We start from the raw sequence: 22,850 nt of genomic DNA on the forward strand, positions 1-22,850 counted from the left end.
TTTCAAGGGATTTAAAGGAAAGCAATCCAATATTTTAGGGATTAATTAAATTTTTATTTAATTAACAAAATTAATTAATAGGTAAGATTATATATCCTTATTTAAGTTTTTGAAATGATTGACTCACATTTATGCATACAATAACACAATACTTACTTTAAACACCTGAACCTCTCTCTCTCTCTCTCTCTCTCTCTCTCTCTCTCTCTCTCTCTCTCTCTCTCTCTCTCTCTCTCTCTCTCTCTCTCTCTATATATATATATATATATATATATATATATATATATATATATATATATATATATATATATATATATATATATTAGAGTATTAATCAGTAAATCATACTTCAAAATTCAACCCAATATAATTAATTGGTTAATCAATGAATCATACTTCATATATCATATTTAGTTAATTATACTTCACAGACCGGTTAGTTAATCATACTTTAACACAATCAACAATAAAACATAAGCAATACTTATCATTTTATCATACTTCAACATAATCACAGTTAGCAAATAAAATGATTAAGTAATTTGATAGTTAATCATAATGAAATACTTCAAGTCTTGAAGACAATTAGCAAGACAACACATATATGGTTTCAATGGAAGTCATGACAATCACAAAATCACAATTTTATTCAATGGAATGGCACAAAAGTTTTGGTTTGGGCTAAGAAAAAACAATTTTATTCAATGGAATGGCACAAAAATCGTTTTTTATGTAAAATAGCCCCAAAAATGGAATTTATTCAAATAGCGGTTATAACACCGCTATAACGGCGACCATAATCACGGCACCAATAGCGCCTATCACTATTTTGAAGTAGCGTTTCTGCCTATCGCTATTTTGAAATAGCGTTTCTTTACTTCTGCTAACGCTATAGCGGCGCCGCGATTGACTACATAGCAAGCAAGTTTGAATACAAATTCATTTCGATAGGATCTTCCGATCCTGATCCGATCTTACGGTTACGGTCTCGCAAAACATAAAAGTATTTTGGATAAGATCCCGATGTTAACAACCTATGGTTTTTTTTGACGTTTTTTGTTCTCGTTACATTCTACTATCAAACTCATTACAAGAAACAAACTTTTGTGCCATATGTCATGCAAAAATATTAGAAAAAACAACTTTTTTTTCACCAAAAACCAAAAAATGTCGATGCAAAACTTAAGTCTCAACAACAGAAAAATAGAAGGCGATTGCGATACAATTATTAGTAAAGTTTCTCTACAGACCCGTTCTAATTTTGATTATTCAAAGTTGCAAGGGACAGATGCAGCAGAATGAAATTTGAAGCAAATCCCATTTTACACCAAAACAATTATAAAAAATTGGTTATTTAAAATGGCCTTCCCTCCTATCTAGGAAAAAACTTGCCCATGCCTAACCATTGCATTGTACAATAACCACAATTCCCATTCTATTTGTCTGGCATGTTTGTTTTCTAGGGCTATTTTTTATGATGAGGACGAAAATGACATCTAGGTCTTTTACACAAATGAGAGGGATAGAGCCGAGCCCTAAGAAAACTTGCAAATTTTATCTCATTCGCATCGGTCTGAGTTCAACGCATGTCGAACTCAGTACATGTTATGTTATGTAGTGTCCTGTAAACGGGTCCTAAATGGCATGACATATAGTTTTGATGCAATCCTAGAGAACATCTGTGTGGCAAAAAAAAAATTGAGCATGATGTATGTTATTGAGATTCAGAATTCGTGATATATATTATGCTAAAGTTGAAAGGAATAGCATTTTAACATAGTATTGAATGGTACAAAATAGAGAGACTCTTTATGTTGTCGCCTCTTCCAAAATAGAGTATCTTGAGATGAGAGTTGAGAGTTGAGAGAAATATTACAACGTTAACTAAGCCTTATCTTCATCCGACTGTGAGCATGGTGGTCCGGGAACAGAATCAACAAAGAACTCATCCACTGAAAATAACATTATCAACACATTGAGGATACAGATGAAAAATTCCTTTCACTAATATTCAATAATACCTGAAATACCCCTTAATATTTTAATCCACTTGTCAAATTTAAAAACTTAGCTAAAAGTTAAAACTGGTCAAACAGGTTCAAAGGTGCCCAAAATTAATAATTTAGTACTTGATTATATGTCAAAGACTAGACAAACTCAAACATTGCATTTTAGGGTTAGGGGATAGTGGAACTTGTAAACAGTGTTCTTACCAATGTCCTCTTGCTCAGGAGAATCAAGCAATATATCTGAATCAGAAGGCAGAAAGGGTGAACCAGGATAGTTTCCAAGAGCCCCTAGATCTGAAAAAACAAAACAGAATCATACTTGCTAGTTGAATTATCAATCATTCAAACAAGGGAGATGAATGAATGGCTAATATAAAGATGGTACTCTTAGCTGTTACAAAAATGTTAGTACGTTTCTATTATGATTTATGAGCAAGGTGTAAAGAAAATGTAAGTATGTTGCTATATGGGTTAGAATTGGTAATGGCCTAATATGAATAAAAAGAAGCGTAAGGACGTTGCCTTTATGTGAGTAAAAAATAATAAAGTACATTGCCTATATTAGTAAAAAGAGTCCATTCTTAAAAAAAAACAGTAGTAGTATATATAAACAATCATTTGCAAACAATGGGCACATAAAATGACAGGTAAAATTTGGATCCCATTTACCTCCTAGGTTCGACAAGTCTGCTGTTAGATCTGAAAGGCTGAAATTCCATGGAATCTGACCAAAAGATCTAGAATTTCCATTATCTTGTGGTAGATGCAATCCAACAGAACTTGCCACGTCAGATGTAAACGCTGTGTCAAGTGCTGACGTGTCAACTCCCATTCCTGATAGTTCGGATGCAGTGAAGGGAAAATGACCACTGGATGCCACTGACGTAGGACTTATAGGCATATCTGACATAGGTGAAATCGCCCCATTAGCCGGAATTGGAGTTACACCACCACCACCTCCACCTGCATTGCCATCCATTACCATACTCCTGCAACAACACATGGAAAAAACTTTTTTTTTTATCTTTTTTTATTAATTCGTCAAAATCAAAATATAATAAAACAAAACTCACTCATTTCCAGAGTTCATTCGTATGGGATGAAAGTTACTGGGAGCAGGGACTCCATTGACCACATGACAGCTAGACATACCCATGGAATCCATATGAGGCTGACCTGGAGTCCCCATTGGAGGTTGCTGTAGAACTGGGTATCCCATGGGTAAGTTGTTAACTGCACTGAAAAGAGTAATATTGAATAATAATTCTACACTTTGTAAAAAATACAACTTCTTTCTTTGTAGCAAGAGATTACCATACCTGGCATGGGATGTACCCCATTGTGTATGGGACCCACAGGTAGCTTTGGAGGCATTGGGTACTTCATAAGGTGATATTGATGCTCGAGTAAATGATTGAAAAGGATGATCTGCTTCTTCAATTTTAACCTTATGTAGTAGGCTCTGAAAAAATCTGCATTCTCTTCTTCTAACTTCTGCCAAACTATCCACCAAAAATGGAAAGTTAACGTGACAATGTAAAAATAATAATAATAATAATAACATAGCGGTTATTACCAAGAGTAGTAAAACCAGGATCTATCCGTGCACGATTTAATAGAGTTTTTACCACCTCATCCCTATTCATATACAATTGCAAACAGCGTTCTATCAAGTTTTGAACCTGCAACATTCAAGATTTATATCAACATACACCAAATCTTGACTTGTCTGTAATACTACAAGAAAGAAACAAGAACAAATTCCCTTACAAGTTCAATATCCTCCCTGGAAACTTTTCTGTTGTCATTGCTGGAGATGGAAACCGAACCAGAGTCAGGGACAGGAGTTTCTGTTCCATTATTATTTTGGTCACTTTGAGACTCATGTTGAGTTTCCGGTGTGTCCAGGGATTCCTGCATATAGCTTCTTAATTTCCGTCACAATGTGTAAAACTAAAATTATGTCTCTTTTTTAACAATTATAATACATCAATATGATTGAAGCAATATTAATCAAGTTACTTCATACTCCCTTGTGACTGTAGTATAAAAAGAGATTTCAAGTTCATAACGTGATTGTTCTTCATCGCCGCTAGATGGTACCAGAAGACATCTCTCCAACGAAATTTTGTTGTTACCTAAGCTGACTTGTTCAAAAATAGCAACTCTTTGTTAAACGAAGATTTTGCGATTTCGTCAAATTTAACCTGAAAGATAATAGACAAAACTCTGTTATTTTGTAAAAATTGAAGATATAAGATGGCTACATATTTGACATCAACGTTGTTTTATTTATATGAGAATTATTATTCATCAACTTTAACTCCGTAATTTTCGTTAGATACTTTAAAAGACCATATCAGTTTTGCAGTAGAAGCTCGGCTCATCTGGACCAGGACGTCAAAACGCCAATAAAATTAGAAAATATTAACAAACTAGGTTAGCAATTTCCACTAAATAACTGAACATACCAAACTTTGACTTCGATTACTTGTAAGAAAAACATAATGGATCTATGAAATCTGGTATGTAAAACTGAAGTATAAACCTACTTAACAACGTATTATTGTTCAGATCTGCAACAGTCAATAGAGTTTCTTCCTTTTGGTAAAAAAAAAGAAATTGAAAGAGAAAATAAGAATAAGATGTGTATAGTTTATCGCCTAGCGCCACACTACGCCGGCGGCTGAAAAAGCAGGTATTCTCATCTCCGAACACATAAACTATACACATCTTATTCTTATTTTCTCCTTCAATTTCTTTTTTTTTTACCAAAAGGAAGAAACTCTATTGACTGTTGCAGAACAATAATACGTTGTTAAGTAGGTTTATACTTCAGTTTTACATACCAGAAGATCCATTATGTTTTTCTTACAAGTAATCGAAGTCAAAGTTTGGTATGTTCAGTTATTTAGTGGAAATTGCTAACCTAGTTTGTTAATATTTTCTAATTTTATTGGCGTTTTGACGTCCTGGTCCAGATGAGCCGAGCTTCTACTGCAAAACTGATATGGTCTTTTAAAGTATCTAACGAAAATTGCGGAGTTAAAGTTGATGAATAATAATTCTCATATAAATAAAACAACGTTGATGTCAAATATGTAGCCATCTTATATCTTCAATTTTACAAAATAACAAAGTTTTGTCTATTATCTTTCAGGTTAAATTTGACGAAATCACAAAATCTTGAGTTGCTATTTTTGAACAAGTCAGCTTAGGTAACAACAAAATTTCGTTGGAGAGATGTCTTCTGGTAGCATCTAACGGGGATGAAGAACAATCAGGTTATGACCTTTGCGTTATGAACTTGAAATCTCTTTTTATACTACATCGATCAACGTCGACTGTTATTTTCTAAGATCTAACATAACCTAGAACAAATTACAAAATATCACATTATCAATATATCTAACCACAAATCAGAAGCCTAAATCGATTATTAAAAACATATAACAACTAAAAATCGTAAGTCTAGATTACCGGATATGGAGTGGTGGATCTGAAATTAGGTCGTCGGCAGGAGGACGGCGACATACGGACTGAAGCAAGCGGCAGAGGGTGACGGCGAGACGCGAGAAGCACGATGGCCGACAATTACAGACTCCAGTGGGTCATTCGATTGCTAGAGAGAGGCACGATAGTCGAAGATTGCTAAGAGGGTGTGATGAAGACGAAGAAGCGAAGGGGCAAGACGGAAGCAGGAAGAACTGAAGTTGTGTGTGTAAGCCTGTGAAGATGAATCTCTCGTTCTCTCTCTGTCGGCGCCCAAAGGAAATGCAAGAAACAAACCTAAAAGTCAGATTATATGCCTATATATATTTATATATTAAATATATATTATTTATTATATATGCAAACCGGGCCCCCGCAGGAGTACGGGACGGAAATACCCGCTCCCGAAAATAAACGGGGTTTAATTTTGCCCCCGCTCTCGCTCCCGCTCCCGAATTTTTTAAAAAATTAGTCCCGTATGGTATCGGGTCCGACGGGAACGGGTCCCACGGAGGTTTTTGACATCCCTGGTTTTTGTACATACAAGAATGTGAACCCTAATTAAAATACAAATGTTACAGTAGAAGATAAAAAGGCAATTGTTTTTTTTAAGACAATCCATTAAGAGTTAAAGTTCGTGAAATCTTAATTGAAGTTTACTTCATTTTACAGAAAAATGTCTTTTAAAAAATAGATTTAATAACAAATAATATAATTTTAATAAAGTTGTAACTTAACAATAAAAAAAATATTGTTAGATAATTGGTTCTTCTATGTTCTATGTCATTATATAATAATATTGACCAATTGTCGACAATACAAGTCGACAACTACTGAATTTAGATATGGTGTATAAACATAATCCAAATTCAAAATAAGTATTTGCATAATGTTGTTTAATATTTAAAGTCGTTAATCCTAAAAAAATATAATAAACAAAAATTACATGAATTTAGATACGAAGTAATTTCATACTAAATATCAATCCAAAACCATGTGTCCGTCTCATCCCCAAAATAAAATGCATCAATGAAGTATGAATAACACCACTCACTCTCATCCTAAAAATGAAATGCATCAATGATGTCTGAATAACACCACTATCATGTAACTAACTGATCCAACTGACCATGGTTGTCAAAATCGCGATCCTGATCGTAGGATCGTACGATCCTACGATCGTACGGTCCTAGGTATGAAAAACGATACGGATTGTATTTGGGGTAGGATCGCAGGTAGGATCATAAGATCGTAGGATCGAGATCCGATCCGATCCTACCTTCCCTTTTTTTTTGCAAATGAATTTTTTTTGCCACTTTATGTCTTTTACCGTTTATCATTTTATATTGTGACTTATGACTAATATTTTGAAGTTTTTATAACTTTTGAACAAAAAATTGAATGTTTGAAATATTTTTCATGATTAAAATTATAAATTAAAATTATATTTTATTTTGTGGGATCTTAGGATCCCGATCTCGATCTTACGATCCTGATCTTGCAAACCCAAAAATGATCCTACGTGGGATCCCGATCTTGACAACCTTGCAACTGACTATGTTGGACCATTTTTTGTTGCTATCTCGGAAGCGCAAACCCCAAACAAACCCACCATCCTAACCATAAAAAAGTGTTATTATGCTTAACCCATAAAGAGTTGTAATGATTAAAGAAGCGCCACCACCACTTATATAGAAGAACATAGTTAAACACCTCAAGACATATAAATTCATTACCGATAAGGGGAATGTCGGGGTCCGAAAGGACGGTAGCAAACACCAAGATCCCAAAGACGAGGTCCTTACCATCAAAAGACCGCGCAAGAGGTACGAGCGTCGCGAGGTCGATGATGATATGAATGTACTATCTAGAAACCTCTTGAACATCAACTTCTCATCAGAGGACCCGAGGCCACGCGACTGGAACCCCAATGATCCGCTCCTAATCACTACATGTATAGGCCAAAAAAATCCACCGTGTTTACATAGATAATGGCAGTAGCACCGACGTCCTCTACGAACACTGCTTCTGACAACTGTCGAGTTCCTGGAAGGGGGACCTGAAACCACCAAAAGGCGGCCCTTTGGTCGGTTTCACAGGACACAACCTATGGCCATTGGGAATCATACACCTCCCCCTCATGCTGGTTAGCCATGACGGGAAGGAAAGCATCACACGATCGATTGAGTTCTCAGTAATCTGTTTCCTAGCGGAACAAAACATATTGCTCGGGGCGGTCGGCGCTTTTCCAACTGCAAGCCATACCGTCAACCATCCACAGTACTGTTAAGTTCAACACGTGTACCGGTTCAGCCACAATTGTCGCTGGTAGCCCATGCCCACATGTCTGCCACCAGATTATGGCAGCCCCAGAGCTAGTTCGAGCCCTAAAAAAGTCAAAGGAGGACTGTCGTACGGAAAAACACGTGATCCACCCGGATTACCCGGAGCAAGCAATACGAGTGGGTGTCGACCTATCGGCGGAAACCAAAACCAGGCTAATTACACTCTTAAAACAGTTCTCCAACATATTCTCCTGGCAACCCGTACACATGACGGGGGTAGACCGCAAGGTCATCGAACATAGCTTAAACATTTTGTTGGGAAGCGTCCCAATCAAACAAATAAAAGAGGGGGCAAGCGGGCGATGGGAAAGCAATCAACGAGGTAGTCTCAAAGCTGGTAGGCGCTAGCATTCTTCGGGAAGCAATTTTTTCCACCTGGATAGCTAACCCCGTGATGGTAAAGAAACATGATAGGTTGTGGCGAATGTGCATCGATTACTCCGACCTAAAGAATGCATGCCCAAAAGATCATTACCCCCTCCCGGAGATAGACCAAAAGGTTGAATCCTTAGAAGGCTTTCAGCTTAAGTGCTTCCTAGATGCTTACAAAGGCTATCATCAAGTCCAAATGTGCAGGGAAGATGAAGAAAAGACAACATTCCACACTGATCATGGCACATTCTGTTACTAAAAAACTCTGTTTGGGATCAAAAACGTTGGGGCAACATACCAGCGCCTGATGGACAAAGTCTTTGCCGACCAAATCGGTAGGAACATCGAGGTTTACGTTGCCGACATGGTTATAAAAAGCTGTCACGAAGCAGCGTTACTTGGAGACATTAAGGAAACCTTCCGGGCCCTGACACAAGCATAGATGAAACTCAATCCAGGAAAGTGTACCTTTGGAGTAGAAAAGGGCCAATTCCTAGGTTACTAGATAACCAAAGAAGGAATTGCACCAAACCAGGCCAAGATTCAGGAGTTCCTCATCTCTAACCCCCCCCCCCCAGCCTGAAAGGGGTTCAGGAGATCAACGGGAGATAGATCCCTACAACGTCTGAAGGAAGCCTTCCACTCTTCCACTCCCTAAAGGGTTGCATCGACAAAAACAAATTCAAACGGACAGCAGGGGCCGATAGAGCCCTACAACGTCTGAAGGAAGCCTTACAGCAACTCCCGGTCATGGCGAGCCCACAATCCTCTCACACTTCTGCCTCTCCTCCTTGAGGCCCTCAACCTGTGCCTCCCTGATCTGCTCCAACAATGGAGTAATCACTGTCATCCTCAGGCATATATCCCTGATCGGGGCCGCTGCCGCCTTGCGTGTCACACCCCCAAACCAGAACGGCGGAATCGTTCGAGGGCGGATGACTTCATGTAGTATCGAAACAGTTAAATACATAGTAAAGAAAGTAACACAACCATCATATATATAATTTAAAAGTTTACATTGTAGATAAGTACTTGTTTCAAAACAAATTACAATATGATGTCAAAATGAATTTAAACTAACGCCACAGCGTCCCTTCTTCAAAAGCTGTTTGTTTACCTGTATTACTGAATCCCTGAGAAATACAAGTAGTTTTGAAAGTGTAGATCAGCATTTAAGCTGGTGAGTTCATAAGTAGTTAATGACAATGTTTGTATAGAATTTAATAAAATGGTTTGTACATGTTTGAATGTTCCTAGAAAATCCCATATTTTCTTACTAGTATAAAAGTAGCCTTTAACCAAGGCCATACTGTTTTGAATGTTAACTTCTAGAAATTCGATATTTTTCCATAAGTGAGTGGTAGTTTAAACGTTCCAAAACTATAATGCTATAGTGCTTTTCATTCCTAAAATAGTAGATTTATGTATAAAATCGCCAAGGCATTTGAAAAGCCCGTAAATCAATGTGTTTTTAATACTCCATGTGAGTTTTATAACCATGCTATTGACCCTGACTGCCTGTAAACAATGTTCTTCAGGCATTGGAATGTTATGACATTTGTCACCCCAGACCTGCCGGTCTAGCTGTAGCTAACAGCTTAGGTGCGGGATTGTCAATCCCGTACAGATCTATACACAAGTATCACGCTCCCCCTACAAGGGATTATGGTATATAATACAGGAGTTAAAATGCATACTCGAAAGTACGTGAAGTTTAGTGTCTCACAAAACTTAGTATCAAAATAGATTTACGTAAGAAAAGTCCACTTGTTCTTGTATATGAAAGTATTGATGGGTTTTAGGTACAACAAATAAACTAGAAACAATTCCTAAGTTCACATGCAACCTACTTTGGATCTATGTTTTAACTATTGAGCATACAACTTTGAATTGCAAAACAAGAACCCTAGAGGAGAGAGGCTAATTTCGAAATTAACAAACTAGGGTTTGGGGTTTACATACCTTTCAATTGTTATAGCAAACAATTGATAATCCCTTGATCTTGATCTTGATCTTCTTGGAAGCTTTAGCACCACAAGTGTAATGCCTCTAATGGAATCACACCCAAACTAGCAAGAAGGAAAGTAGAAGAGAGAGGGGAGAGGGAGTATGCAATTTCGGCCAAGGTATTCTTCCAAAGAATCAGTACACAAAATGTGAGCCAGGAGGCTCCTTATATAGCTGAGAGATCTAGGGTTTAAGGGAAACCCTAGTTATCCTTTGCTTAGGGCCTAAGCAAACCCAAGGGCCTTATCCAAGCCCCTATGGACGAAATTATTAGGGTTTCCCCTAAAGATTTCGTCCACCCTCTTCCAAGGGGGTTCTAGAGCCTTCCACTCAACTATTAGATAATTGCAAACTAGTCCCTGCACCTTATAATTAATTCTTTTAACCCCAAAATCAATTCTGATTAATTTCTGGCTAACAATTAATTAAACATAATGATTTCTAATTAATATATTAATCCATTAACATATTAATAAATCATTTATATATATATATATTAATTAATCTTATAAATTAATATCTCTCCTTTCATAATTTCCTTGTCCAGTTGCTAGGTTGAGGGCAACCCAAAAGGACTGTGCTGCTATCAATTCAAGTACATACCAATTATAGTTAAGGGCTTAGACACCTAATCCAACAAGTATCTCCTTGATATAGTGTTTTTAGTATGTAAAAGCTTAAGATTTGCTCGTAAACTATACCTATTATAGTTTTCCCAAAAGTGTGGTTTGTGTGTATAATAACCCTAGTTTAATGTCCACTTTGCATGTAAAGTATAACCTGTGTAGTGACATTGTTGAACACTTGTACTCAAGGTGTAAATAAAGTGTTCGATACATATATATAACAACATGTTTTATTCCAAAAGACAAGATGTTATCGTGATATATTTTGTATACGAATGTTTCCATATAGTAGTTATGAATCACATGTGATTGACTACATAACAAAAGTATAAAAAGAGATTTGGTGTTTTTCACACGAGTATAACAGTGTTTTTACTTGTATTCCCCCCTTTAAAGTGTATAAAAGCATTTAAAAGTGTAGATTATAGGGGTATGAACTCACTTGATTGATTGAAGAAAGCGAGATGAAAATCGAGCAGAACTTCGGCTTGAGAAAGTTGAATTTCTCGGGATTCTCGGGAATCTCGGGAGTCTCGGGAGTGTAGAATCTTCCTTCGGAACTTGAATGTGAACACCGGGGCTTCGGGATGGTTTCGGGGGGTTCAAACGCAGAGCTTCGGCACGAGAGAGAGAGAGAGAAGAAATAAGCAATGAAACCCAACACCTTCGGCTGCTATTTATAGCCCTAAATTGGGCGCCACGTCGTGGTAATCTTCACCACGTCGTGGTGACGTATTCTATCCTCTTCCGTTGACGAGACGTTTTGCTGACGACCCTGGCACCCATCAGTCACTTTACCACGTCGTGGTCTCATTCACCACGTCGTGGTGACTGACAGCCTCGATTTTTGTGACTTAAACTTGTAAAATCCGTAACTTCCGTGTACGAGCTCCATTTTCGATGTTCTATATATGCACGCGTAGGTGAGAATATGCTCTACAACTCTCGTTTAGACTTCGTCGGCAAATTTTGACTTTATTTTTAATTAATTATTTTTAACAAGCCGGGACACGAAAAGTCCGTTAAAAATCCATAACTTCTTCATCTGATGTCCGTTTTTGTCAGACTTTTCACCGTTGCGCTACTATTGTTGAGGTCTTCGATTCTCATTTAGGTTGTATCGGCCAAAAATCTCCCGATCTCTATTTCGAGTTTTTAGCTGTCTACTGCTATATCCGGATCTTGGAAAAATCATAACTTCCTCATACGAAGTCAGATTTGGACGTTCTTTTTACGTACGTTTACGGTTTAATGATTTCTACAACTTTCATTTGGATACTTAAGGCTAAAAACTATCGTGTTGAAACTTCGCGTTTAACTGTATTGCCGGTTTTGCTGTGAATCTTAGATTGGTCATAACTTCTTCGTTATGACTCGGATTTTAGTGTTCTTAGTATTTATGTAACCCTTGACTCAATATCTAGTATAGTAGGTAACCCAATAGAGACTTTTGAACATTTTATTTTCGAAGTTAATTTCATTATATCAAAAAAGGTTATAATTCTTGACCTTTTAGGTCATTACATAGATTTGAAATATCGGGTTGTCACATCATCCCCCCGTTAGAGGGAATTTCGTCCCGAAATTTAATGTAAGATAAACACTTCTGGATTAGGGAAAAAGATGTGGGTACTTTTGTTTCATCTGATCTTCGCGTTCCCAAGTGTATTCAGGTCCTCGCTTTGCATTCCAGCGGACCTTCACGATGGGTATGCGACTTTGTTTTGTTCTTTTAATCTCCCTATCCATGATTTCAATTGGTTCCTCTATAAAGTGGAGTCTCTCGTTGATTTTGATTTCGTCTAAAGGAACAAGAAGGGTCTCATCAGACAAACATTTCTTCAAGTTTGACACATGAAAGGTAGGATGTACGTTGTTAAGTTCCTGCGGTAGACGAAGTTTGTATGCTACCGGACCGATCCTTGCAAGGATCTCGAATGGTCCGATATACCTTGGATTTAGTTTCCCACGTTTTCCAAAGCGTATTAATCCTTTCCAGGGTGAGACCTTTAATAGTACACGGTCCCCAACCTGGAATTCCAAAGGTTTTCGTCTTTTGTCCGCATAACTCTTTTGCCTGTCTCTTGAAGCCTTTAGTCGTCCTCGGATTTGAACAGTCTTCTCGGTTGTTTCTCTTATGATTTTCGGGCCTGTGAGAGCGTTGTTTGGTACTTGTCCCTTGGCTACTTGCGTGTCACCCACTTCAGCCCAGCACAGTGGTGATCTGCACTTGCGGCCATAGAGGGCTTCGAATGGAGCAACTTTAATGCTGGAGTGATGGCTATTGTTGTACGAGAACTCTATTAGCGGTAAATGGGTATCCTATGCTTTACCGAAATCGATTACACAAGCTCTCAACATATCTTCCAAGGTTTGTATCGTCCTCTCACTTTGACCGTCGGTTTGTGGATGGTAAGCAGTACTCATGTCGAGTCTCGTTCCTAGAGATTTTTGCAGTGACTGCCAGAATCGCGAGGTGAACCTACTATCTCTATCGGAGATAATGGATATTGGTACCCCATGCAGTCGTACGATCTCTCGAACGTATGTTCGAGCTAGCTTCTCCATCTTATCGGTTTCCTTCATTGGTAAGAAGTGTGCGGATTTGGTTAACCTGTCGACGATCACCCAGACGGTGTCAAGTCCACCCGCCGTCTTGGGTAACTTGGTTATGAAATCCATGGTTATCCGCTCCCACTTCCACTCGGGTATTTCAGGCTGTTGTAGTAGTCCCGAGGGTTTGTGGTACTCTACCTTGACTTTGGCGCAAGTCAGACACTTGCCCACATAGGTAGCGATTTCCGCTTTCATGTTTGGCCACCAATACAGTTTCTTGAGGTCTAAATACATCTTGTCTGATCCTGGATGTACGGAGTATCGAGTCTTATGAGCCTCGTTCATGACAACGTCTCTGAATCCACCAAACTTCGGTGTCCAGATCCGATCCACGAAGTAACGAACTCCGTCACCCTTGACTTCAAGATTCTTGTCCATTCCTCTTAGGGCTTCACCCACCACATTTTCTGTTTTCAAGGCTTCCTTCTGAGCTTCCTTGATTTGCGTGGACAGGTGTGAATGGATCGTCATGGTTAAGGATTTAACTCGGCGGCCCGAGTATTCTTTTCGACTAAGAGCATCAGCTACCACATTCGCTTTTCCTGGATGATAACGAATTTCGCATTCATAATCACTCAATAGTTCAACCCATCGTCTCTGTCTCATGTTGAGTTCTTTTTGATTGAGAATGTGCTGAAGGCTCTTATGATCGGTGAAGATCGTGCATTTCGTGCCATAGAGATAGTGTCTCCAGATTTTTAGCGCGAAAACGACTGCTCCTAGTTCAAGATCGTGAGTAGTGTAGTTGACATCGTGCGTCTTGAGTTGTCTCGAGGCGTAAGCGATGACCTTCCCTCTTTGCATTAGCACGCATCCAAGACCTTGATTAGATGCATCACAGTAGACCACGAAGTCTTATGTTCCTTCTGGCAGGGACAATATAGGTGCGCTGCATAGTGCTCGCTTCAGTGTTTGGAATGCAGCGTCTTGTCTTTCTTCCCAATTGAAAGTTACACCCTTCTGTGTCAGGGTGGTAAGTGGTTTAACAATCTTCGAGAAGTTTTGTATAAATCTCCGGTAGTAGCCAGCAAGGCCCAAGAATTGTCGAATTTCCGTTGGGGTTCTTGGAGCTGACCAGTTCTCAATTGCTTTGATTTTGGAAGGGTCCACGTGTATTCCGTCTTTACTAACCACGTGACCTAGGAAATCTACCTTCCGAATCCAAAATTCGCACTTGGAGAATTTTGCGTATAGCTTCTCTTTTCTTAGCGTTTCCAAGATTTGTCGGAGGTGTTGACTGTGATCCTCTTTAGTCTTCGAATAGATGAGTATGTCATCTATGAACACGATCACAAACTTTTCCAGGAATGAACGACACACTCGGTTCATTAAGTCCATGAACACCGCCGGCGCGTTTGTTAACCCAAAGGGCATCACTACAAACTCGTAGTGACCATAACGAGTTCGAAAAGCTGTTTTGGGAACGTCTCCTTCCAGGACTCGTAGTTGGTGATACCCGGATCTCAAGTCGATTTTTGAGAAATAACTCGCTCCCTGGAGTTGGTCGAATAAGTCGTCAATGCGTGGTAGTGGGTATCGGTTCTTGATCGTGATTTTGTTGAGTTCCCGGTAATCGATGCACATCCGGAAAGATCCATCTTTCTTCTTCACAAACAAGACTGGTGCTCCCCAAGGTGAGAAGCTTGGCCTGATGAACCCTTTGTTGAGTAGTTCGTTTAATTGATTGGATAACTCCTGCATCTCTGCCGGTGCTAGACGGTATGGAGATTTAGCTACTGGTGTGGCTCCGGGAATTAAGTCGATTCTGAACTCGACTTGACGTTCTGGTGGAACTCCGGGAAGGTCTTTAGGGAAAACATCGGTAAAGTTGCAAACTTCTGGAATATCTTTGATGTCTTTCGTTTCCTTTTCCTTATCTACCACGTGAGCTAAGAAGGCATGGTACTCCTTACGCAGATATTTCTGGGCTTTGATGCAAGAGATGATTTGTAAGTTTGTACTGGGTTTGTCACCATAAATGAAGAGAGTTTCGCCGTTTGGCAGATTAAGGCGAACGGCTCTTTCGTGACAAAGTATATCGGCATGGTGAAGGCTTAACCAATCCATTCCGATGATAACATCAAAGCTCCTTATAGTGATCGGCATCAGATCAATTTGGAAAGAACGTTCATTTAGAGTTAGTGTGCATCCTACGTACATATCGTTTGTGCTTTCTGTTTTACCATTTTCCATTTCTACTGTAAATATCTTGTTGAGTGATTGTGGATTTTGTTTAAGTAAGTGTTTTGAATTCATGGCTCACGAAACTCCTCTCCGCACCACAATCAAAGAGTATGCATGCATAAGCGTTATTGAGGAGAAACGTACACGTAACCACCGTAGGATCAGCTATCGCTTCGTTATGCCCTATTGCCAGCACTCGTCCCGTGCCGCCAGCATTCCTTGCCTTAGGGCAGTCTCTCTTGTAATGCCCAACCTCACCGCACCCGTAACATGCTTGACCCACACCGACTCCTTGGACTTGGGTGATCGGTTGCGCTAGTGCCCTACAGAAACGGGTTGTATGTCCTTTCTTGTTGCAATTGTTACAGTGCATCTCCCGGCAATTCCCAGTGTGGTGGAAGTTGCATTTGGCGCACTTCGGTAGGTTCCCAGCATATTGCTTTGCTGGTGTAGGGGTAATTGGAGCAGCAGTGGGGGCAGTAGCGGCATGGACCGCCACAATCTGTTGTTTCTTGGAAGGTTCCTGTGAAGGTTGACTCTTCCTTTTGTTCCAGAACTTCTTATTGTTGTTGTTGTTGGTATTATTGTTGTTGTTGTTTCCTCTGGGTTGCTCTGGGGCGTTAGTCGCGAAGCCTTGACAGACCCCATGGTCAACGAGGGCTTGTGCCAACTGTTTGGCACTGTCAAAGGTGACTGGTTTGGAAGCTAGTACACTTCCTTGAATATGGGGGGACAGTCCCCAGATGTACCTCTCTATTTTCTTGCTCTCTAGAGCAACCATCCCAGGGCAAAGGATTGCCAAATCACTAAACCTGTTGGTATAGGTCGTGATGTCTGAGACTACCATGGTAAGGCCCCAAAGTTCCTGTTCGAGCTTTTGTAATTCGCCCCGTGGACAGTACTCTTGCAGTAATATTTGTTTTAGATTCTCCCAGCCCATAGAGTTTGCCACTACTAGAGTTAGTGACTTGACATGGCCATTCCACCACGTCAGAGCTCTCTCAGAGAAAGTACAGGCAGCGAACTTCACCTTGTTCCCTTCCGGACAAGAACAAATCTCGAAAACCGCTTCAGTTTTCTCTATCCACTGCTATAGAGCCATTATCCCTCCAGCCCCATTAAAAGTAATGGGTTTGCTATTCATGAAATCCTTGTATGTGCAATCCCCTGAACGACCTTGGTGTTGGCCGTTCGTAGAGCTGTTTATGCCTCCTCCCGATCCATTGTTGCTTATTTGAGCCATTGCTGCCGTGACTGCAGCTGTCACAACAACTATTAAGACGGTATTGTCCGTCAATGGAGGAGGTGGTGGTGGAGGAGGTGTTGGTGGCGTTGGTGGTGTCACTGTAGTGTTGATGCGTCGCGTGTTTCTTCTCGGTGGCATGATTCTGTCATAAATTAAAAGATGAATTCTTGATAAGTCCCCAGCAGTTATCTTGAGAAATCTTAGTTTTATATTTTGCTATGTTCCGAACCTCGCTGAATTTTGAAAGTTATTTGTAAATCGGAATATATGAAACAAGTGCATGGTTTTTCATTAACAATTTAGGAATCGAATGAAATACTCAACGTAGTAGTAATAGCGTGCCAATTATATTAATATAATAGTTGATACCATGATCAAGAAAATTTGACCCCTCTAAGGGTCTCCGGTTACAAAAGTTAATGAAAGTAAAACTTTTAGTCGAGGTCCTAATTTATAACAAAATTTGGGAGTCGTGCAAGTACTACTTGCGGCGTAGGTTGCGTTTGGAGCTTGACTCCGTGTCCGACTGCTTTGACTCCATAAGGCGCCTATCAAAAGCGGCTTGTTGTTCCCTTATTTCTATTATCTCTGCGATGGCTGCATTTAGTTGTGCTTGGAGGATGTCAGAGCGGACTTGGCCATTCTCTTGCAGCTTGTCTAGACGACGGATGTCGGAAGTGTGAACTTGTACTTCCACATTGACTTCACGAATCCGGTCTGCTTGAACTCCGGATTGATAGGACTGGTTGGCTAGCTTGCCAACCATGAATGGTAGTGCTCGATCGGCTGAACCTCCGCCTCTGACATCGTAGAAGTCTCGACACATGTCGTAGGGAGGGCGTAACCCTTGTTGTCGGCTCCAATGATGAAGGTGGCTTCCCCAAACGGGAGTCGGTCCCTGAAAGTTTCTCACAAATACGGGAGGTTGGGCGGCCGGTGGGTTGATTACTTCCGGCTCGGAGTCTGTACCAGAGTCTTCCCCTCCATCCAACTCTATGGGTTCCTCGTCCTCTTCGGGATCTTCTTCGACCCATCCCCCGTTACCTTGGTTGGGATAGTAGGGGTCTCCGTGTGGATGAAATCCATCCATTTGACTATACGAGAATAGGGTTATAAGATTTGAACAAAATTTGAAACATGTAAATCTAATTACGTAGTTAACTATTGCATTTACCAAATACTCCTATAGTATTTAAGTTCGTAAGTTTGATACTAGTGTTTATTTTGGTAAGTTTCGACTTGTTGCTCGCTACGACCATTCCTCGGCATACATTAGTCCGGTCTCGGATAAATATAGTTGATCAGGCTATATTCGTCCCAAATCCGATTACATATCCCAAGGCCTAGTCGTAGCGTCCAACTTGTCTTAATACTTCTTGTATAGTTCTAATCACGAAAATAAGTTGTTGTATGCATGCATTTGTACTTAAATGAAACTAACAATTTAAGCTAAACGAAACGCGGCTTAGGCGTAAAAACGTTTTGTCAGAGGGTTTTAGTCCCTTATGCATTTATACTTTGTATATCTTATGTGGTTCGATATACTTAGTTCACTATAAACAATGCTCTCATACCAATCTGTCACACCCCCAAACCAGAACGGCGGAATCGTTCGAGGGCGGATGACTTCATGTAGTATCGAAACAGTTGAATACATAGTAAAGAAAGTAACACAACCATCATATATCTAATTTAAAAGCTTACATTGTAGAGAAGTACTTGTTTCAAAACAAATTACAATATGATGTCAAAATGAATTTAAACTAACGCCACAACGTCCCTTCTTCAAAAGCTATTTGTTTACCTGTATTACTGAATCCCTGAGAAATACAAGTAGTTTTGAAAGTGTAGATCAACATTTAAGCTGGTGAGTTCATAAGTAGTTAATGACAATGTTTGTATAGAATTGAATAAAATGGTTTGTACATGTTTGAATGTTCCTAGAAAATCCCATATTTTCCTACTAGTATAAAAGTAGCCTTTAACCAAGGCCAGACTGTTTTGAATGTTAACTTCTAGAAATCCGATATTTTTCCATAAGTGAGTGGTAGTTTAAACATTCCAAAACTATAATGCTATAGTGCTTTTCATTCCTAAAATAGTAGATTTATGTATAAAATCGCCAAGGCATTTGAAAAGCCCGTAAATCAATGTGTTTTTAATACTCCATGTGAGTTTTATAACCATGCTATTGACCCTGACTGCCTGTAAACAACGTTCTTCAGGCGTTGGAATGTTATGACATTTGTCACCCCAGACCTGCCGGTCTAGCTGTAGCTAACAGCTTAGGTGCGGGATTGCCAATCCCGTATAGATCTATACACAAGTATCACGCCCCCCCTACAAGGGATTATGGTATATAATACAGCACTTAAAATGCATACTCGAAAGTACGTGAAGTTTAGTGTCTCACAAAACTTAGTATCAAAATAGATTTACGTAAGGAAAGTCCACTTGTTCTTGTATATGAAAGTATCTCCTTGATATAGTGTTTTTAGTATGTAAAAGCTTAAGATTTGCTCGTAAACTATACCTATTATAGTTTTCCCAAAAGTGTGGTTTGTGTGTATAATAACCCTAGTTTAATGTCCACTTTGCATGTAAAGTATAACCTGTGTAGTGACATTGTTGAACACTTGTGCTCAAGGTGTAAATAAAGTGTTCGATACATATATATAACAACATGTTTTATTCCAAAAGACAAGATGTTATCGTGATATATTTTGTATACGAATGTTTCCATATAGTAGTTATGAATCACATGTGATTGACTACATAACAAAAGTATAAAAAGAGATTTGGTGTTTTTCACACGAGTATAACAGTGTTTTTACTTGTATTCCCCCCCCCCCTTTAAAGTGTATAAAAGCATTTAAAAGTGTAGATTATAGGGGTATGAACTCACTTGATTGTTTGAAGAAAGCAAGATGAAAATCGAGCAGAACTTCGGCTTGAGAAAGTTGAATTTCTCGGGATTCTCGGGAATCTCGGGAGTCTCGGGAGTGTAGAATCTTCCTTCGGAACTTGAATGTGAACACCGGGGCTTCGGGATGGTTTCGGGGGGTTCAAACGCAGAGCTTCGGCACGAGAGAGAGAGAAGAAATGAGCAATGAAACCCAACACCTTCGGCTGCTATTTATAGCCCTAAATTGGGCGCCACGTCGTGGTAATCTTCACCACGTCGTGGTGACGTATTCTATCCTCTTCCGTTGACGAGACGTTTTGCTGACGACCCTGGCACCCATCAGTCACTTTACCACGTCGTGGTCTCATTCACCATGTCGTGGTGACTGACAACCTCGATTTTTGTGACTTAAACTTGTAAAATCCGTAACTTCCGCGTACGAGCTCCGTTTTCGATGTTCTATATATGCACGCGTAGGTGAGAATATGCTCTACAACTCTCGTTTAGACTTCGTCGGCAAATTTTGACTTTATTTTTAATTGATTATTTTTAACAAGCCGGGACACGAAAAGTCCGTTAAAAATCCATAACTCCTTCATCTGATGTTCGTTTTTGTCAGACTTTTCACCGTTGCGCTACTATTGTTGAGGTCTTCGATTCTCATTTAGGTTGTATCGGCCAAAAATCTCCTGATCTCTATTTTGAGTTTTTAGCTGTCTAATGCTATATCTGGATCTTGGAAAAATCATAACTTCCTCATACGAAGTCAGATTTGGACGTTCTTTTTACGTACGTTTACGGTTTAATGATATCTACAACTTTCATTTGGATACTTAAGGCTAAAAACTATCGTGTTGAAACTTCGCGTTTAACTGTATTGCCGGTTTTGCTGTGAATCTTAGATTGGCCATAACTTCTTCGTTATGACTCGGATTTTAGTGTTCTTAGTATTTATGTAACCCTTGACTCAATATCTAGTATAGTAGGTAACCCAATAGAGACTTTTGAACATTTTATTTTCGAAGTTAATTTCATTATATCAAAAGAGGTTACAATTCTTGATCTTTTAGGTCATTACATAGATTTGAAGTATCGGGTTGTCACATTGCGGCTCAGGGCGTCGGCCACTACGTTGGCCTTCCCTGGGTGATAAAGGATCTCACAATCGTAATCCTTCACCATATCTAACCACCGACGCTGCCTCATGTTAAGATTCGGCTGGTCCATGAGGTACCTCAAACTCTTGTGATCCGTGTAGATGGTACAACGGACCCCATAGAGGTAATGTCTCCAAACCTTGAGGGTAAACACCACTACCCCCAGCTCTAAATCATGTGTAGGATAGTTATCCTCGTGTGGCTTCAACTGTCTAGAGGCGTAAGCTATCACATGGCCTCGCTGCATCAAAACTGCCCCCATACCTGTGATCGACGCGTCACAGTAAACCATGAAATCCTCTACTCCCTCTGGCAGGGTAAGAATCGGTGCCTCGCACAATCTCTGCCTGAGGGTCTCGAATGCTGCCTGCTGCTCAGGCCCCCGGCGAAACACCACCGACTTCTTAGTCAGTCGGGTGAGCAGTACGGCTATCTTGGAGAAATCCTGGATGAATCTCATGTAGTACCCCGCCAAACCTAGGAAGCTCCTAATCTCAGATGGAGACCTCGGGACCTCCCACTGCATCACGGCCTCTATCTTGGCCGAATCTACTAGTATACCCTTCTGATTGATGAGGTGCCCAAGGAACTGCACCTCGCACAACCAGAACTCGCACTTGGAGAACTTCGCAAAAAGTCTCTCCCTCCTCAAGATCTCTAGCACCTTCCTCAGGTGCTCCTCGTGCTGCTCCTGAGTCTTGGAATAAACCAAGATGTCATCGATGAATACAATCACAGACCGATCCAGCATCGGCCTGCATACGCGGTTCATGAGGTCCATGAACGCGGCTGGAGCGTTGGTGAGCCCAAATGGCATCACCACAAACTCATAATGACCATAGCAGGTCCTGAAAGCAGTCTTCTGCACATCCTCGTCCCTGACCCGCATCTGATGATACCCGGAGCGCAAATCAATCTTGGAGAACCAAGATGCTCCTTGAAGCTGATCAAACAAGTCATCTATCCTCGGAAGTGGGTAACGATTCTTCACCGTTACCTTATTCAATTCCCGGTAATCTATACACATACGGTGCGACCCATCCTTCTTCTTCACAAACAAAATCGGCGCTCCCCAAGGCGAACTGCTCGGCCTGATAAAACCCTTGTCTAGAAGCTCCTGCAGCTGCGTAGACAACTCCTGCATCTCTAGAGGAGCCAACCGATATGGTGCCTTGGCTATCGGGGCCGCACCAGGAACCAGGTCAATCCGGAACTCGACCTGTCTCTCCGGAGGTATCCCAGGCAAGTCCTCGGGGAATACGTCCGGGTACTCTCGCACTACTGGTACATCATCAACCGTCGCCTTACCCTTATCCCGGGTATCCATGACATAGGCGACGTATCTGGCGCAACCCTGCTGAACGTAGCGCCTCGCTCTCGCTGCTGAACAAAGAACTGGTCCGCGCTGTGGCCTCTCGCCCTGAATCACTAACACTCCCCCACTGGGAGTGCGAACCCTCACTAACTGTAACTCACAATCAATCACCGCCCCATTGGGACTCAGCCAATCCATGCCTATTATGACCTTATTCCCTCGCAGGGGAATAGGGACCAAGTCCACCGGAAACTGCTCATCGAATAACTGTAGAGAACATCCTCTATGTACTCTCGCGACCCTAACGGCCCTGTCATCTGCTATCTCGACCTCAAGTGGACAATCCAGCTCCCCTGGAGCTCTGCTAAACCTCTTGCTAAGCACAAGTGAGACGAATGATCGGGTAGCCCCCGAATCAAACAATAATGTGGCTGAAATGTCGTTCACTAAGAACGACCCTATACAAAACATATAACCATAAGAAACAATCAATAATAAATGTAGAGATAAGAGAAAAATACATACCCGTCACCACATCAGGAATCGCTCACGCCTCCTCTGTTGTCAGCTGAAAAG

At 40.3% G+C, this 22,850-nt stretch overlaps 1 protein-coding gene across 1 annotated transcript; it reads right to left on the minus strand.

Moving 5' to 3' along the window:
- Positions 1-1,684: 1,684 nt before the first annotated feature.
- LOC145114904 (uncharacterized) lies at positions 1,685-5,804 on the minus strand. Its single transcript, XM_079051023.1, has 8 exons — positions 5,490-5,804; positions 3,780-3,923; positions 3,586-3,691; positions 3,329-3,511; positions 3,083-3,242; positions 2,679-2,998; positions 2,214-2,303; positions 1,685-1,952 (listed from the first exon to the last, which is right to left on the minus strand). The coding sequence occupies exons 1-8, from the start codon at positions 5,541-5,543 to the stop codon at positions 1,885-1,887; spliced, it is 1,125 nt and encodes a 374-aa protein (XP_078907149.1). The 5' UTR covers positions 5,544-5,804; the 3' UTR covers positions 1,685-1,884.
- Between the last annotated feature and the right edge of the window lie 17,046 nt (positions 5,805-22,850).

The sequence above is a fragment of the Lactuca virosa genome, chromosome 5 (genome assembly GCF_052849685.1).
Source record: "Lactuca virosa cultivar CGN04683 chromosome 5, Lactuca_virosa_CGN04683_v6, whole genome shotgun sequence".
In the NCBI taxonomy this organism is placed as follows: Eukaryota; Viridiplantae; Streptophyta; class Magnoliopsida; order Asterales; family Asteraceae; genus Lactuca; species Lactuca virosa.